The 19,530-nt window shown below is 44.0% G+C and overlaps 1 protein-coding gene across 1 annotated transcript in view; it reads right to left on the minus strand.

Annotated features, from left to right (window-relative positions):
* The window catches only part of LAMA1 (laminin subunit alpha 1), a gene marked incomplete at its 5' end in the record, with an annotated part of 148,699 nt that extends 129,807 nt beyond the window's left edge, over positions 1-18,892 (minus strand). The window contains one exon of the mRNA XM_081096498.1: positions 18,820-18,892. Coding sequence (XP_080952624.1) covers positions 18,820-18,892 — 73 coding nt within the window. The remainder of the gene's footprint in view (positions 1-18,819) is intronic.
* Positions 18,893-19,530: the final 638 nt, after the last annotated feature.

The raw sequence follows: 19,530 nt of genomic DNA on the forward strand, positions 1-19,530 counted from the left end.
CAAATATAATTAGACTTTTATGGTTATATTTCATGTATTTGTGTCTCTGTCCTTGTGATTAAATTTTGGATGAAGTAGTTGGTTTGCATATAAGGGCCACCGAGTAAGAAAAGTATCTACCTTTAAATACAAGAAACACACTCAGCCGGTGATGTGCATCATGAGAGAGGCATGGAGGAGACAGAATGCAGGCTCCCCTCACGCTCACTCCGGGGACGAACCGCAAGAAGGCTGAGCAGAACTGCTAGATCTTCTCACATAAGTCACCCTTCCCAGCCTCATTCCCAGACCCTTTCTCTTTTTTTTAACTTATTACTCTGTCTATAGTTGCCTTTGAAACACTCTGTATGTTGTTGAATCCCTGTAAGTTAATTGCACATTTGTCAATCACAATCTTCTTTCATTGTTCTGCAAGCTGACAAATGAAGGCATCTCTGAGAAGGTGACATTGGAAGAGTTACCTCAAAAGTGACAAGGAGATAGCTGTGCATGGGTAGCACTCTATTTTAATATATTTGAATTTCTTTATAATATATTTTTATGCATTTAAAAACATGCTGTGAATAGGTCTGTGAGCTCTGCCAAAGAGCACCAAAAGGTCAAGAACGCTGGTAGGGAAAGTGCTTTGGTTAACCGTTAAGGTTTCCTTTCCCCACCTCTTCTTCTAGGAACTTAGTTCCAGGAGGTCCCTGGCCTTTGGATGCAGGTAGATTGTGAAGGTGATTGAGAGGGACTCAGGCCAATCTAAGAGTTCATGTCCTGCTCAGGTGAGCTCCCAAGTAACCTGACCAGGTGGGCCTGGAGCAGCAGCTGCCTCCAGCTCAGCAGAACTAAATGAAAAATGAGTCCTCCATATTACCCAGATGGCCTGAACCAGAACTTTCTTGATACCTTTAACCTCTCCCTCTCAGGAAACAAAATCACTATCATGAAATGTAAGTTATCATTTGGTTTCTTGCATTTGGCATTCGAACATATTTTAGGGACACATTCCCTCTAAATGCCGAGTATGGTGGACACTTATAAAAGGAAAGAAGGGTACAGACAGGGGAGGGTTTAAATGGAAATTCCTTATAATAGTGCATCTCCAACCCCAATATATTCAGGAGTCCACTAACAAGCTGTAGCAAAATTTATCCTAACTCAAACTTTTTTTTTTTTTTACAGAAAACAATACAAATATAACTGTTCATTTTGAAGTTGATGTATTTGAAACATAAGCATAAATAAAACTGTTTTCCTACTTTAGAGAGAGGGTGTATGGTGAAATGGTTGGACTGATAAGGGGATAGTAATATCAACCCCGAACAGATTTTTGTGGAGAGCGGCTACAGCGTTTGGACAGTTTCAAGCCTTGGACTAATGAGAGGGCACAATCCTCTCATGGCCACGTGCAAGTCCCAGCTTGGAGGGCAAAGCCCTCCCAGCACAATTATAGCCAAAGGCTATAATTGTAAGCTTGGCCTTATGCCGAACCTGTAGCCCCACATGGCTAAGTGATATAGGCTGCGGGAGGTGCAGCAAGTAAACAAAGCTTGATCAGGTTCATATAATTGAGTAGATTTGAAACCCTCGAGAACATTGTAACCACGCCCTTACTTTGCCTCATGAAATCTGACTATAAAATATAGACTCAGCTTGCAGGCCCTGGCACTGTCTCTCCATCAGAGGGGGCAGCGTCCCACCTAGCGCCCAGCTTTCTTCTCTTGTCTGTCTTTCCTAATCCTCCACCGCTCCCTCTCAGACTCACCCAGGGCCCAGCCCAACGTGAGGCTGAGTTGGGGACTTGGGGCCGGCTAGGCAAAGATTTTTGGCTTAGAATTGGCAGAAGTCAAGCTTGATCTGACATGGCAACTAATTTCACCTCATTATACACACATTGTAATACATTAGCTTACTAAACACACACCCTGAGCAACCATGATCTGAAAAGAAACCCATATAAGGACCCAAAATGGCCAAACAGAGCTCTTTGGAGAGGTCTCTACCCTTTTTCTCACCCTCCCGTCAAAAAAGCCTGAATATTCCTCCCCCTTGTTGAATGTCCTGTCCTTTGATTAAATGGGCTTTAATAAAAGAAATAAATCCCAAGAAAGAGAGGCTGCTCTGTTGGTGGAATAGCCCACTCTCTGTCTCACTCCTTCACTAATAAATCCCCTTTCATTTTAAGCTCTATGCTGGCTCCTTTTGGAATTCTTTCCTGCACAAAGACAAGAACCACAATATGTCAGTGACCTTCGGGTCCCCAAACCCTGGGAACACCTGCATCACTTTTACTTCTGATTGATCAGCAATTGATAGCAACTTCTTACAACAAGTGGTTCCTTACTCCTCTGCTCCTTTCCCATGAGAAACCTACGCCAAATACTTTGTCATAACAAGAGTACAATATTTAAAGAAATTCTATTTCATGTAACATAATAAATTAAAAACCATTTTAATCACTGCTAAATGAACTTGTTTTGTATATCAAATACCGGTATTCTCAGAGTGTTTAAATAACAAAACATCAAAGCTAATGTTGAAATACATGGAAGTCTTGCTTGTTTATTATGAAACAAACAGGGCTTTCATTGCCAGTGAGAATTATCCAAATGTTACCAGATAGTTATTTTATTTCTCAAATAAAAAAAAATCTAACACTTGGGAGGGTTTTAAGTGAGGGTAGCTTGAGTCTCCTGCAGACATGAGCTAGCTCTTCAGCCCTACAGAAGCATGAACTAGAGAATGGCTGCTATCATCCCCTTCCTCCCACCCGCCACAAAAGCAAGTACTCAGTTTCTGGACTAAACCAACTTAATCATTGACAGCTGTTAGTAAAAGAAAAGCCTTCTAGAGATTCCAAGGCCCTTTCCAGCACAGTGAGAAGGGGGTGGGGGGGAAGGGGGCCGAGGGGGAGAGAGAGGGAGAGTAAGAAAGACCCTCACACAAACAGTGAGGAAAAGTCAATCCAAATTCCTGAGAGTTTGACCTTTAACATGGTTGATTTTATTTTTCTCACATGGGAAAACGAAGAGAAGATTAATCTCCGAAAAACCAGAGGGGTTGGTGAGTGAAAGACCTTAGCAGGGCTTTGCTAGACTTCCATTTCCATCGCAATGGGCTCAAGATGTCCTTGACAAAGACAGAGTTTTCACTGTGAGATAAAGACGCCTATGAGCCAGCAAGGCACAAGCACTGTCTGTAGAAAACAGGGCCTTATCAGGGTTCACCTACTCCTCCCACAAAGGCTTGTTTAATACTTGTATTCCATGACACTGCAGCTTTTAATTCAGCATAGAAGTTCTGTTGCAGAAAAAAATACAATTCATTCATCATGAAGTGTTCTCTTTTGTTGCCAAAAAATTTAAATTGTTATTGAAGAGTAATGATTTAAATAATTCTACCTGATCGAAATCATAATTACACACAAACCACAAAAGCAGCTTAAAGTTTGCATGTATTTTTAAATGTTATATCCTTCCCAAGTCCCTACAGGAGTGAACTCCTCTTAAAGGAAAGCCCAAAAGCAAGGACAGCCTAAAAACATCAATTCAGCATGTTCATCAGCCCAAACACTTCCAAAGACCATCAATTTTTCCGCAAAAAAAGGGTCTCAGTTATTTCTTCACCTTTCCTCTGCCCCTCTGGGTTCTACTGTATAGATTGTACTTGCTTATGCTTTGAAACATTGGCATCCTCATTTAGGAATAGGCCCAGGGCTGCTTCATTAGTGTGTGTGACCAGTAGTCACCCTTGGTTTAATGCTCTGCTGAAACCATCTTGAAATTGTTCATAATTTAAACAAGGGGCCCCACATTTTCATTGTGCACCAGCTCTTCAAGTTACGTAGCCGGCCCTGGAAGTGCCTAGTGGAAGCTTCAACTGAGGATGATCCTCACAAGTGTCCGAGAACCTCTGATAAAATCATTTCACATTCGAGATGGTGTCACTACCTCAACCTGAACTCCAGTACCATGACCCCGACCCACCAACTACAGCTTCTTTTATTCTACTGCATATCTGAAGGGACATTTTGCAAACAAATAACTCATTTGAGCTATCTTTCACCTTGCAGACCAACAGTAGTCACATATATTTAAGAACTAAACACTTCCATCAAAAGTACAGAGTTAAATTATCCTATATAATAAAAGAGAAACATGTAAATTGACTGTCCCTTTGCTACGCTCACCAGCCAATCAGGGTGAATACGCAAATTAACCTGACAAAGATGGTGGGTTAATTTACATACACAGATGCCAGGCGGAGAGCAGAAGAGGGAGAGCCAGCAGCTTGGGGGGATATGGCTCCCTCGGTCACTCTCAGCGCAGGGAGCACCAGGCATTCTGGGAATATTAGTTCTGATGGCAGCCCTAGGACCAGAAGTGGAAGCCCAGAGCGTGGGGAGAATCAGGAATGCTGGGAATCATAGTTCTGGTGGCAGACGGATCTCTTAGACCAGTGGTTCTCAACCTTCCTAATGCCTCAACCCTTTAATACAGTTCCTCATGTTGTGGTGACTCCCAATTTCATTGTTACAAATTGAACATAATTAAAGCATAGTGATTAATCACAAAAACAATATGTAATTATATATGTGCTTTCCGATGGTCTTAGGTGATCCCTTTGAAAGGGTCGTTCGACCCCCAAAGGGGTCGCGACCCACAAGTTGAGGACCCCTGTCCTAGACACTAGAGCAAAGTGAACCTGGAGCAAGTTACTGTTGCAGTGGGGGATGGAGGGAAAGCAAAGAAGAGAGACATAAGTAAAATCAGAGTGTCTAGGAAAAATTAAAGGGAAGATATCCTAAAACTTCCAGGAAATCTCCACCAATGAAGCAAAGAAAAAAAATGCCTCTATTATTCTGTGAGCAACAAACCAAACTGGGTTGAGGGGTCTCAGACAATTAATTCATATGACTGCAAAGATAGACAGAAACTCCTGGATTGGAGAGGGGTCCCCTGAGGGCTCCCAGGTTGGAGAGGGTACAGGTCAGGCTGAGGGACCCCTCCAACCCCCACCCCTGTGCACGAATCTTCATGCACCGGGCCCCTAGTCTTGGTATAATTCTCACTGGGGTAAATAATACTGTATAAATAATATTGAGTTCCAGTACCCTTGGTGTTTGTTTTCTAAAATTTGGCTTCCTCTTTATATAGATACATACGTTAAATATAATAGTTTTCCCATTGTTTAAAAAAAGCTGTTACTATGTCAAGGACATTTATAAGACTTGTATTCACTGTCTCCAGCTCCTTGCCTCACATTTACTCTTCCCTCAATTCCGGTTGGAATTCTGTACCTTTAAGTCAATAAATTGCCCTTTTCAAGGCCTCCATTAACTTCCATTTTGTCAAACCCAACATTCAGTTTACTTTGTTTACTTGACCTCACTGTAGCTTTTGTCAAAAATGACCTTTCTCTCTTTCTTAAACACCATCTTCTTTTGGCCTCCATCACACTACAGACCCCCAGGTTTTCCTTCTGTCACACACTCGTGAGTCTCGGCTAATTCTGTGATAGGCAATTAGACAGACTTAGCAGAACAGAGATGATGGGCCAGGTACAGAAGGTCACAGGGCAGAAAGCCCTGGATACCTAGCAAGGGGCAAAACTGAGAAAACAAGGACCTGGCCCCAAGGTAACCTTTCCTTCCCTAACATATCGATGATCATGCAGTTTGGACCCCCTGATCTTCATATCACTGGTCATGCACTTTAGACCCTGTGACCTTTCCTCCCTAGAGATAACCTAGGCCTCCATTCTAGTTAAGCTTCAGACCCAGAAAAGCCGAAAACCCAGGTGGGTGATGCCAGGACCAGCTGTAATGACTAATTACCACTGCCCTGATGCTGACCAATCAGCAGAGACCAGGACCCTGAAAGAGCAGATCTGAAAAGCTGATGAATAATCTATTGAAATCTTTCTCTGGGACCTCCCCTAAGATTCCCACCTGCAAGAGAAAAATAAAAACCCTCTGGATGAAGGACCCAGTAGGCACTGAACCATTCCCGTCCCCCTTTCCTTCCCCCACAGGTGGGCATCTCCTAAATTCACAGCGTCCCAGGAGACTTGTAACCAGGGGAGCAATGGGCAGTGGCAGCTCGTTCTGGGCTCACCCCCTGAACCTGTCTCCAAGGCCCCTTTTTCTCTGACTTCCCAGTGAGCCAAAGCAGCCCAGCCTAGGGTTTCCTGTTGCTTCTCTATGCTAAGTCCTTCCTTGTTTCACTGTCCTGAGGGTGCTTTTTCTATGGCCAATAAAAACTCATACTTGCGTTGCTGCACTTTGTCTCTTGACTGAAATCTTTCCTTCAAGAAGACAAGAGCTGAGGTCTCGTCGTCTCACCGGTAACAGCCACCCTAGAGGTCTCCACCTGAACTTTCTTGGAAAGGAAATCATTCCCCAAACAGGTGCATCCTCGTGGGGAAAGTGGAAAGAAGAGTGCTTTCCCAAAAAGATATCTCTCCAAACAAGAGAAGCAACATAACATATATTGGGTTGAGGGCAGACACTTGGGTTTCCCACCCCATGTGCCCAACACTTCATTCTTTAATAATAATATTGTTTAATATTAGTAACCCTAATTTAGGTAATGATGTAAAAAGACATCCTATGTGTGGTTTGTGGAGTTAGTGGAATCTCAACAGTGGCCAAAATAAAACGAGCACAAGTATAATAAGGATATATGCAAGACCTTCTACTCCCCCCCCCCCCCCCCCCGCCAAACCCTCCTGCAAGCACAGCATAGTCTTGGCAAAGGTAGAAAAGACATTACAGTTCCTGGTGATAGAGATACACAATATGAGGACATGTTATGAAAAATATCAACATGATCTAAGGTTGAATTAATAATGCCATACTATTAAAGACAGAGGAAGATGACCCTTAGCAGTCACAAATGTAATAACTATGACCTAACTATGCACATATATTAGAATGTCATTCTATACACAAGCTTGCAAAGAGGAAGTACTTCTCAAATTTTATATACAGAAGTCACCTGGAGATCTCATTAAAATGCAGGTCTGGGGGAGGAGGGCTGAGATGCTTCATGGCTGAGCATCTTCCTGGGGTGGCTGCTTGAAGTCCAAGAGATTAAATGATCTCTTGGCTTTTTTTCCAGTTCTAACACTCTAGAGTTGGCCAATTCAGCCAAAACTTGGCACAAAGATCATCAGACTGGTTAGTGAGGTCATGCTTACTCCAGCAACTTTCTGTCACTATTTAACCAGAACTCCAGACTTCCCATCCTGCACTCAATTCTTGGAGAGCTTTGACAACTATTTTTAGAGGGAATGAGGTGCTTCAGTTAAAACAAAGGTTTGGCTTACTGTAAGGAGGAAAGAACCTTCAATGGCTCCAAAATTAAAGACACAACATACAAACAAGGTCAACTGAGCATCCAATAGGGAAATCTATTAAAGCCAACCAGTGCATTGATTTTTCAGCCCTGTTCCCCTTAAATGATGCTGCCACTGGCCTGGTTCGTTCATATTGAAAACAATGCTTTTGAAGATGTGGTGAAATGGTTATAACATAATGTTAAAATTTAAACGGAGGGCATTTACATAGCACTAGCTAATTTCTGACAGAGGGCCGCCCATTTAAGCCCCAGTCCTGCTGGTTCATGGAATTTCGACCAGTCTGATGTGGCAGAGGATGAGGCTCCTCCAGGTGTCTATTCACAGAGGGCCTGCAGGGATGGCTTTGCACAAGGTGGGGAGAGGTTGGTCTGAGAGGACAGTAGGACATCTGTTCCCTGGATGCCTCAGGACCTTGCATTTGAGCTTCCAGATTCTAGGTCTAGGTGACAGATGAAGAGAGAGGAGTTTTCAAGAGAGCCTCTGAGAGCAAAAGCAGGGCCATTCATAGAAGGTGGGGCTATCTCCCCATTCTGATGAAGAAAACAGCTGATAGAGATGAGGAGGGTCAAGGAAACACCACTCATCACCGCAGCAGTACCCTTCAGACTCTCTCTCTCTCTCTCCTCTTCTTTCCTTTCTTTATCTCATTAAAATAAGAGTTTTAATATTACTTCCCTTTTATTTTCTAAGTTCTTCCTTATAACATATTTTTATTATGATACCAGGTATATAGGCAGAGAACATGCACTTTATTTCCACATGTTAGTAATAAAGAAATCAGAACCCAGGCCAGACCGCAATAATAGGTTGCTCTCAAATAAACCACATTTATATACATCTTCTGTAACATATTTTCTTTGAGAAAAAGACACTAAAAAACCAAATGTCCTTCCTTTACTGCACACTCCACTGGGGTTCACATACAGGTTTCCCATTTTGAGAAAACTGCAAATCTCTGATATGTTGTCGAACAGTGAGGTCTTTCAGTTTAAATTCTAAGTTGCACCTTCCATACTTACTGTGTTTCTTCCTTCTCAGTTAGCGCCTCAGCACAGACCCCGACCTGCTGTTTTCTCCAGACACATGGCTTTCACCCTGAAAAAGCTGGCAAGTTTAGGGGCCTACTTTGTGTATAGCAGAATGTCAGCCCTTCTTGGGACTGCATTCCCAAACTTCCAATACAGCACTTGTTTGGATGCAGGGACTTCAAATCCTCCAGAGTTCTTCACCACAGTGTGATGACAATTACTCACTGAGGACATAAACAGCTTTGACTCAAGATGAACATCCATTTACACATAAACAGTAACTAGTACAGTATCTGAAATTAAAAGACTTCAATATAAAGACCGGTATCACATGTGTGTGTGTGTGTGTGTGTATGTGTGTGTGTCTGTTACTCATGTTAAACTACCCATAAGCAACTAACATTAAACTAGATGCTGCACCTTCCAAAGGTAGTCAGCTGTATTCCAGTCAGGAAGACTGCCATAGTCCAGACGCACCCACAACTATGTTCTGTTATTTGTCTCCATAAACATTAGGACTTTATTACTTAGCAAGTGGAATATCAGAAATGGATTATTAGTAAAATTGGTGAATTGTTAATGACATGATGAATAATAGAAGTGGATTCTCATTAGAGAAATTCAAGTAGTCAAGATATCTATATACATTAAAATATTTCAGAGGGACTTCTGGCAATGGCAGGATAAAGAGGTTGAAAACCCTCCTCTAATATGAATAATTATATAACTAAACAAAATTTTCAAAAACAACCATTTCAGCCCTCGCTGGTTTGGCTCAGTGAATAGAGCGTCAACCTGTGGACTGAAGGGTCCCGGGTTCAATTCTGGTGAAGGGCACATGCCCAGGCTGTGAGCTCAATCCCCAGTCGGGGGCATGCAGGAGGCAGCCGATCAATAACTGTCTCTCATCATTGATGTTTCTCTTTCTCTCTCTCTCTCTCTCTCTCTCTCTCTCTCTCTCTCTCTCTCTCCCCCTCTCCCTTCCTCTCTGAAATCAATAAAAATATATATTTTTTTAAAAAAACAACCACCACCATTTCAGGACTCTAAATCAAGTGAAAACTAACAATAAATCAGGAAACTTTTCTCTATGAAAATCTGCCAGGGTTTCAGATACAACCACTAGAAGAGATCAGCCCTCTGCCCAGGGCTGTCCATGTTCACCAAGCTCATCAGCGTTATTACCAGGGCGAGGCCAACGTGAAACCAGCAATTTCTCTGCTGGAGACCCAAAAGCTGACTTGATCTGGAGCAGAGAGTGGAAACACATGGCCAGCCATGTTGTTGTAAAAGTCATAAACTTAGTAGAAAATGAGTGGGGAAAGCTCCCAGCTCCAGGAGCTTGAGGTTGAGGCCCCAACAGAAGCAAGCTACAGACAGCTGGGCCAGCTACACACTTCACAGGAAGATCCTGGAAACAGGAATTCCAAAGAAGGGCTAGATCCACTCTCCATGCATTCCAGGGTTTTTACTGAAAAAGAAGAAAATACTTAAGAAAAAATTTAACAAAATAAATTCAAGACCAATATACTGAAAACTATAATACATTTCTGAGAGAAATTAAAGAATATGAATGAAGAGATGTTTCTTATTCATAGGTAGGGACACCCAACATTGTTAGGCAGCAATTCTCCCAAAACTAATCTAAGGATTCAACCTAATTCCTATCAAAATCCCAGTTGGCTTTTTTTGTAGAAACTGGCAAGCTGACACTAATAAAAATGCAAAGGACCGACAGCTGCCAAATTAATTTAGAAAAGGTCCACAACACTGAATGGCTTATATTACCTACTTCAAAACTTCTGTAAGAAGCCAAATGAACCCAGACAGTGGGGTATTAGCATAAGAACAACATATGGATCAATGAAACAAAACAGAGAATCCAGAAATATGCACTTACATGTATGGCCAACTGATGTTTGACAAAATGCCTAGGCAATTTTGTCTAGTTTGATTACCGGGATTCTTCCTTGTTCTCCATCCTCAATTACTATCTGGGTGTCCCACTAAGGTCCCTCAGGCTTCTGGAACTGGAACCCTGTCCTTTCCCTGCCCACACTCCCCAGATTATCACTCTGCTTAGTGACTTCCCTAATCCCAACTGCCTGTCCCTCTGGACCTCAAAATAATGACCACTGGATTCACCTGGGCATGGATGTTATTAAAATCCGATGTGTAGCCCAGAAAGCAACCTTCCTATTAACTGTGTTTGCTCTCCTAGAGCACACCGAAGAGCTAGTTACGTCGGTGAGCTCTGAGTTCATGGGAGAAAGGGAGCAAACAAAATATAGATGGCAACTTCCACCATTGTGACTTTAATCCAACTACTCCTTCTTTGACTATTTCTTATGGAGAACATTTTTTCAATATATGCACTGTTGGGCCCTAGTTGGTTTGGCTCAGTGGATAGAGCGTCCACCCATGATAGGAGGTAGCCGATCGATAATTCTCTCTCATCGTTGATGTTTCTATCTCTCTCCCTCTTCCTTCCTCTCTGAAATCAATAAAAATATATTTTAAAAAACATATATGCACTTTTGGTTCTGTGAACTTCAAAAGCAAGTCCACCAAGAATGTCAACAACTTCCCCAGAATCATAGTGAGGATGGCAGCTGAATGTACATCCCTGACTCAGTGTCCCCGTATTTGTTACCGCATGAAGGAATGAGTGAATAAATGAATGAGCAAACACAGGAAAAATAATTAGAAAAACTGAATAGAAATGATAATCGCACAAGAAAATATTTCCTACCCCAAGAAGGTATGAAATATTTAAAATGCCAACTCCCTTAAAGAAAAGCAATGCGAGGGGAGTTTAGATTTTACAAAGGTAGTGTTTGGGTGAAGGGGTCAGAGGTACAAACTTCCAGTTATAAAATAAGTAAGTCTGGGAGGTGCACTATACAGTGGTGACTATAGTTAATACTGTATTTCATATGTGAAAGTTGCTAAGAGAGATATTAAAAGTCTTCATTGCAAGGAAAAAGGTTTGCAACTGTATGTTGATGAATATTAACTAGACTTATTGTATGATCATTTCCCAATATAAACATATATCTAATCATTATGTTGTCTACCTGAAACTAATATAATGTTATATGTCAATATACCTCAATTTAAAAAAAAAAAAGAAAAAAGGAAGAAATGCCAGAATTAGAAAGTCAGAATAAAGGGGTTGAAAGTGGAAATTTTGATGGGTGGGGAAAGAGTACTAGCCCACCACAGGGTACAGCTACAGGGACAGAAAGTAAGCCAAGTGGCAAAGACAGGTCTGGAAACAACTATGTAAACTAGAAACCCAAAGGGCCTACTTGAAATTACAAAGGTCTTTGTGCCTCTGGATACCAAAATTTGAATATGGCTTTTTGAAACAGAGTCCAGATCCCTCCTAGACCTGCCGAATGGTCATCTCTTGGGTAGTATGAAGCCTAGGAGGCTGGAGGACCTCATGGCCAGAAGGGGCCAGGACTTAGAGCTAGGAGTGCAATCCAGGGACTAGTTAGACAAAGGTTGTATGGCTGTTAAAGCAGCCCGGCCACTTCTGCAGTGTCAGAGGGTGTTACTGCCCTCCCCCTCCCAATGGGTTAGGCGTTAGTTTTAGAACCCTGTGCCCTCAAGTTATTTGTGTATTGAAAGAAATGTGCTGAGAACGAAGGTTTTGATCTTTGAAGGAATAGTGCCCCTTCTTTTTGGCTTTGATTGATGGCATTCAGGGCAAGCCATCTAAAAGAGGACCTGATGGCAACTCTGGTTGGGTGGGAAGTCTGACTTACAAGGTACAGTGCAAATTCAGAAACAGGGCAGTCGATAGAGGCCATAACACCAAGGCTGTCCTAGGGCCTAAGTTGCAGGCTGTGTATGGGTGTCCCGCGAGGTGCTAGGTAAGGAATGAGGGTGCGATTCAGGAGAGGGAATAACGGGAGCATAGCGTGCAGCTGAAAGTCAATACCCACTTGCAGTTAGAGAGGAAGGAGATGTTCAGGATAGAAAGGGAGCATAGGGCTAGTTGCCTGTGAATTAATTTGGAGGGATTACAGAAGGCAGTGGCCTATGGGCAGGAGCAGGAATGGATGAAGCAGAGGGGTGCATGATGAAGGCAGTGCTGTAGCAACATTAGCCTAACGCATGTGAGACCAGATCAAGGGAAAGCCAGCATTATTCAAAGTGGCTCATGGTAGTAAGTTAGACAGCTGGTGATCATTTGCAGTGGTAACAGGAAAAGACAAAAATAAATCAAGGAGTTCTTTAAAGGAAGAACTAAAATTCAGAGAGACAATCTGGATAAGGAGATTTTTAAAAAAAGAAGAAGAATAGTAAGATGAAGCCACCACGGTAACCGAAAGAATGTCACGGACTGGGAGAAGCAGAGAGGGAGTCATTGAGGCAGGAAAGAATTACTGTGCTGGGACTGCGACAACAAATAATCACTTTCTGAAAGTAAAATTCTGTCATTACAAAAATGTTGGAAGGCATTTAAATGTTTTGCAGTGTGAGGTATGTTTTTTCAAATCTAAATATTCTCTTTTAACTGAAAATGATCTACTAAACGTAAGCATCTTCTTTATTGTTGTAGAGACTGTCCTGGGATTCTGGCAGGAAATTGTGGAGCAATGGAACAAAATGCAAGAAATTCTTTAGGGAATGGGAGAAGATGGCACTTTCCATAAATACTGAGTTATCTAAATTTGACATTCCCACCAGCAATACAGGAGGTTGTCTGGCACAAGAATTCGAGTCATACTGCCTGCTGGGCCAACAGATCAGGCTTCAAGATAACTTCAGGAATGAAAAGATCCAAACTTCAAATGGTGGATTCAGAAAAGAAAAAATAATGTGCATCACGCTGAAATCAGAACCTTATGTAAGCCTATGGTGTTTCTGGATTAACAGTCTGAGATAAACGCTTACCTAGGCAAGAATGTTATCCACCAAGCTGATGTGGAATCTCGCTGTCTCCATTGTCTGTCTCCTGCCCCCAAGCAAAACACAAAATCACTGGGAACAAGTTAACGCAAAGAAAGCTCCCCTGATCCAAACTTGAGAAAACAAAGACCCAAATAGAAGGGCTCTGTGCTATTAAGTGGTTACTCTGGGCAGGGACTGTCACCCTCCACAAAAGGACATGAAAATGCAGCGAACCCAGCTACAGTGTGGTGTTGCATGCTGAAATAGCTCCCTGGGACGCATGTTCCAAGTTCATGACCTTAACTAAATTACTTCTATAAAAGATTGTTTTCTCCTCATTAATTTTGAAATGCATTTATTTAATCAATTGTCCATAGATACATATTAGTATTTTAGAAATAAAACAAATAAAAGAATCATTTGCAAACATAAAAAGCTACATATATCTTTCATAGGAGACCACAGTTCTCTTGTTCATCCAAATACTTCTGAGGAATGTAACTAAAAATTTCACCTAAGATCTATCATCAAGAGTTCTCTCTAGTGGTCTTCAGTTAATTTTTGTATTCAAAGTACAGGCTTAACTTTATTCACTGGGAATTACTTTTAAAAAATAAGTTTTCTCACCGGGCTGGTGTGGCTTCATGGCTGAAGCTCAACCTATGAACCAGGAGGTCACAGTTTGATTCCTGGTCAGAGCACATGCCCAAGTTGCGAGCTCAATTCCCCGTAGGGGGCATGCAGGAGGCAGCTGATCAATGATTCATTCTCTCTCATCATTGATGTTTCTATCTCTCTCCCTCTCCCTTCCTCTCTGAAATCAATTTTTTAAAAAATTTAATTAAGTTTCTCCGTGTCTGCCATAGGTGTTCCAATCATGAGTTATATTTATTGATGAAGTAAATAACACACTATGCTAAACTTCTAAAGAATTATCCTCAAATTTGACTTCTCTACACCATAAATCTCCTAAGATATAGTTTTAAAAATTATTTACTGTTTAAGGAATAGCTTATTACTACTATTGGAAACAATACTTTTAGTTTAGAAGGAGCACAATGTTGCGAAGTCAATTGATGATCTAGTTTTTAAATTCCAAAAGATCTAGGCAACATGGGTCTAATGCTTTCTGTGAAAGACTATCTTGGAAGGAACAAGTTGGAAGGTGGAAATTTTATAAGTGTGTACATCCATTAAGTGATATATTACTATCCTGCAATAGGTACATCGAAGGAGTAGAATGGCAGAGGGTAGTGGAGAGAGGAATATTGTTCCATATTTTATCAGGAGACTACCGGTACCTCCCTTATATTATTAAGGAAGAAGTAGGTTACATAAGTAGCTTGCTTTTGAGTTACATGAAGAAATGTCTATGGAAGGATACTCAAGAAAACAAAAGAAAATGATAAAGTCAAGTCAAGACTTAACTTTTTTCTCTACAGCCTTTAGTACCTTTTGAGTTTTCTACCATGGGCATGGATTATCTATTCAAAAATATTTTTAAGTTGCTTGATTCATAACTACAGATCTTAATTTCAACTTGACTCAGTAAAGGTAGGTAGCTGTTAATGTTCAGGAACATTGCAAAGCAATGAATACACAGATGTAACTAAAACAATCCCTTCCCTCAAGAAGCCCAAGCCAGAGTGAGGCACAGTGGCCAGCCGACTGTTGACACCACCATGGAAACAGCGAGTATGACAGCAGCGCTAGGAGGAGAGCATTGGAAGAGCATCCAGGGACTGGGAACGTTTTCCAGGGGGTTAGGACCCACACAGGGCACTTGTCCTGCACGTAACAGCCCATGTGCCGGCAAACACTGGGGAGTTATGAATAGGTGCAGGTGTGCCCAAGATTACACCTGTCAGCTCTGGGACATAAGGTGTGCTGGAGTCTCAGCCTCCTCGGTTTATCCCCAATGTGACCTGCCCCAGAGTCATTCTGTATGTGTATGACATGAAGTGAAGGGTTTAGGAGGTGTTGGTCCAACAAAGGGTGGTGATGTTCCTAGAAAAATCAGCGGTGGCAGTACTGACAAAGAAGGGAGGCCTGATGGGAGAATCATCATAATATTTCCTGGGGAAAACAAACAACTGCCGAGCCTAATCAGCAGTGGGGGCAGAAGATGGGAGACAGATTGCAGATTTTCATTTGGTTAAATCAACAAATCTTAATGTGGGCAGTGACAGAGGGAGGGGATCCAGGAGGGTGAGCATGCAGGACAGGCGGACAGTAAGAGCCACCATCATGGATTGCATGCCTGTGACACTAGGACATGCCCAACACTGTAACTGTTTTCATGTGATATTTAATCACATTAATCCCGTCCTTTATAAACAGGAAGACAGATGTTAAGAATTCAGATATGGCCCAGCGTGGCTTAGTAGTTGAGCACTGAGCTATGAACCAGTTTGATCACAGTTTGATTCCCGGTCAGGGCATGGCCAGATTCCCAGTGTGGGGTGTACAGGAGGCAGCCAATTAATGTTTCTCTCTCATCATTGATGTTTCTATCTCTCTCCCTCTCCCTTCCTCTCTGAACTCAATAAAAATATATTTTTTAAAAAGAATTCAGATATGTAAAGAAACTTTACCAATGTCATGGCTCATCAAAGTGGCAAGTCTGGTATTTGAGCCCAAGACTTTGATTCCTAATCCAGACTCCAAGTTTCTAAACAATTATATACACCAGAGAATATAGCTTGGAAGAGGGCCTCTCCAATAAGTCTGTGCAAAACAGTTATACTGTAGTGATGCTTGCAGCTAATAATTACTGAGGGCTAACCCTATACTAAGCCCTGTTCTACGCACTTTTATTGCATTGTTTGTAGTTCATCATTAACAGCATCTTCCAGGGAGACACCATTATTATTCCCATTTTTACAGATGACAAAAACTAAAGCACAGAGAAGCTAAGTAATTTGCCCAGTTTCCCACTAGTAAGGCTAGAGAATACAACACATAAAGATTTATCTTGTCATTTTCCTATAGAAATTTCCTGTAGATAATAATGAACACCCATAGGGCTTTATGAATAAACTATTATAAAATGGTAGCGTGTTTCAAGGATGATTCCCTTGAAATAAGTGGTCTTATATACATTTTATAATAGTGGCTTTTAAAGCAGTACAATTCTAAGAGGGGCAGAATAAGACAGAACAGTGTATATGTTTATTCCATATCCTTGTCACATGTGAATTCTCCATCATGCTAGATTAACTACAGATGTAGGCTTTATATTTAATGTCTGAAAAAGAGAGGAAAAATGGAGTGGGCCAAAGTCCAGGAGATGTAGGAGGTGGGCAGTAATGTTTTTATTACACATATCTTTGTTTCCAACTGCTAAAAATCAATATTTTATATTGGCCCTTACTTGGGGAATACAACTAAAAACAAGGAAAATGCACTTTTTGAAATCCATTCAGGCACACACAGTTTACTACTGAATACATACATGCTAAATATGAATACTATGTCATTTATGATAATGAAGTAAATTTTCTTTCATTCACAGAATAGACATTTTTTTCTGTATACTTGGAATTGTCTATTTGTTACTTAGAAGGGGAAAGGGCAGTTTAAAACAGAAGAGTTGATGAGCCAACCTGTGAAGCAACTATAATTATAAGTAACTGTGAGCTGTGGATTTAACACAACATTATTTGTAGAAACACACCACCTCTTATACGTATATAGAGCTTACTTTAAGCCGGTTACATTTCAAAGGAAATTAAGTCATTGGGTCACATACTGTGAGTCATAAAGTAATCTGGAGAAACTGCAGAAAGGATAGAGGGTTACTGAGCATGTAAATGCTATTAGATAATCATTGCTTTCAAAAACATAAGCTACCTCAGAGATGATACAGATCAGTATTATTTTATTATGACCATGTTATATAATTTCACTAATTCATGCTATCTACATGGGACACAGATTATTATTATTTTTTTTAATCAGAACTCTCTCAAAGATGCCTGTTAGGAAGGATGATGGTTGATGGGGTGGGGACTGAAGGCGGTGTGCCAGATTCAAAGGCTCCAGCTGTGGGTGGGTTTCCACAGCATCTTAAAGCAGGAAAGCCCCAGGTGGCCCACTTTCTCCAAACACCATTCATAATCGCCCTGGAGGGGCACAGAAAACATGAAGGGCATCTCCTCCTCCGTCCAGGACTTTCAATTTCTCATAACAATAAAGCTGAGTCAAGCTGCTCGCTCTCCACCCTGTGGGAAACTGGGACGCGTACACTTTCTGCAACTTGAGGGAAAAGAATTCAGCTCCCAGCTCCAAGCCTTCTCTCTCCTAGGCCCCCTCTTTTCTTTCAAGGATAACTATGCAAATTCCCCTCTCTCCTGGCCCTAGCTGGGCGCAGAGCTGAGCTATTCAGAGCTGTGTTTCCAGCTCCGGTCCAATGCTTTCATCGTGAATGCTTGAATGAATGAGATGGTCTTGTTTCTGCAGACTGACTAACTCAGCACAATGCCCAAACACATTTTTCCCACGACAGTATTTCGCATGCCACCTACCTATTTTTGACACGTGCTTTTTTCTTAAAATGCATTTAATAAAAGATGTATTTGTACGCACATGCCCATGGCCATGTGTTGCATCCATTAAGATGTTTTCAACATCTTGTGACCGCTTAGCCAACAAGCGAGCAACGCTGGGAAAACTTAACCCTATGGGCAGAGTGAGCAATGGGGTTGGGTTGTCCGTACACAGAAAAGAGGGTTTCTTTTTCTCTCTTGGCATTGACAGAAACTATGAATATTCGCTTCGGGTTTCTGTTCTTCCCAAACGTTGCCACCAGAGCCACTGTACCCGAGCAGGCGAGTCCTCCCTTCGCCAATGGCTCTCTCCAGAGTGACCAAGGTCTGCACCAGAGCCGGGAACCAGCGGGCTCGGCCCCCTGAAGACGCCAGGCACAAAGAGCGCGGTTGGGGGCGCGCATCTGGGCCCCAGACGCCGTCTGCGGTGCGGACCGGCCCCCCTGCTCGGGACCGCTGGCTAGGGGCGAGCTTCTCGCCGTGTCTCTCTCCACCTGGGCCGCCAGTGGCCGCAGGAGCCTGCCCTTCCCGGCCGCGCACGATGGGGCTTTCTCACGCAGGACAGTGGGGGAGCCCCGGGAGAACGCCTTTCCATTCATTCCCCGCGCCCCGCACTCCGCCAGCCGCCCGCCCCGCGCGCCGGAGCGCCAGAGCCCGAGACCAACGCGGGGCGGCGCTCCCCGCGCGCCCCCCCTCCCGACCCCCCGACCCCCCGCATGGCGCTTCTCAACAGCGGTCTGGTATCGCAGAAGTCAGTGAGCGGCCCCCAGAGCCCGACAAGTTTTCAGCCGGAGGTCGGAGGAGGGGGCTGCTACCGTCAGGGGTGGCGCCCCGGTCCCCTCGCCCCCCGCCGGGGAGACGCTCGCGGGGAAACCCACGTGTCCGGTCCTCCAGTCGGAGGGGAACGAGGATGCGAGCACCGACCTTGGAAGAGACAAAGCGCAGGGCTTTGTCCCGCCACCACCCCCCGGCTGGGGGCCGGCCCGGCTCACCTCTCTGCTGGCACCGCGCCGCGACCCAGAGCGCCGAGGCCAGGAGCGCGACCCCCGCGCCGCCCGCGCGCATCTCGCCGCCGCCGCTCGGGGCCGGGGACGGAAAGCCGGGACCACGCGCGGGGACTCGGTGCAGAGCGCGAGGCTGCCGCTTCTCCGCGGGGCACCCGCCCCTGCGACACACCCCCGCCGACCTCCGCCACGCCCGCCCCTCCCGCCCCGGCCCGGCTGCGGAGACCCCTCCCCCAGCAAGGCCGGTGCTCAGCCGCGGGACCCGCCGGACCGCTGCTCCCAGGCCGCGCTCAGCTGCCCCCGCCCTGCGGTGTGCACAGTCCCCGGCTCCGGATGGCGTGGGGGCTGCCCTGCGGCCGCCGCCGGGTCAGAGTTGGGAGGGCGGGCGGAGAAAGTGGCTAGGGAAGCGGGGGAAACTGCTGGAGTTGGCCCGGAGGGGTGCTTTCCGAGAACATATTTGCCCTGTTGACCCAGCCCTACGGTGGCTCTGCAGCCACCAACCCCGCCACTCCCGGCGGGCTCCGGTCCCGAGCCGCTGGACCCGCGCCGCAGCTCCCACCAGCCCGCACCTTCCACCTCCCCCACCCGGAGGGTGTCCCCGGGGCAGGCGGCCAGCCTCCTCCCTGGCAATGGGACCAAAGCTTAGCTAACCAGAAGGTGGCCCAGGCCATGGCCTAGACGAGCCTTCCCTCTCAGGAG

Source organism: Myotis nattereri (genome assembly GCF_964212035.1).
Source record: "Myotis nattereri genome assembly, chromosome: 8".
In the NCBI taxonomy this organism is placed as follows: domain Eukaryota; kingdom Metazoa; phylum Chordata; class Mammalia; order Chiroptera; family Vespertilionidae; genus Myotis; species Myotis nattereri.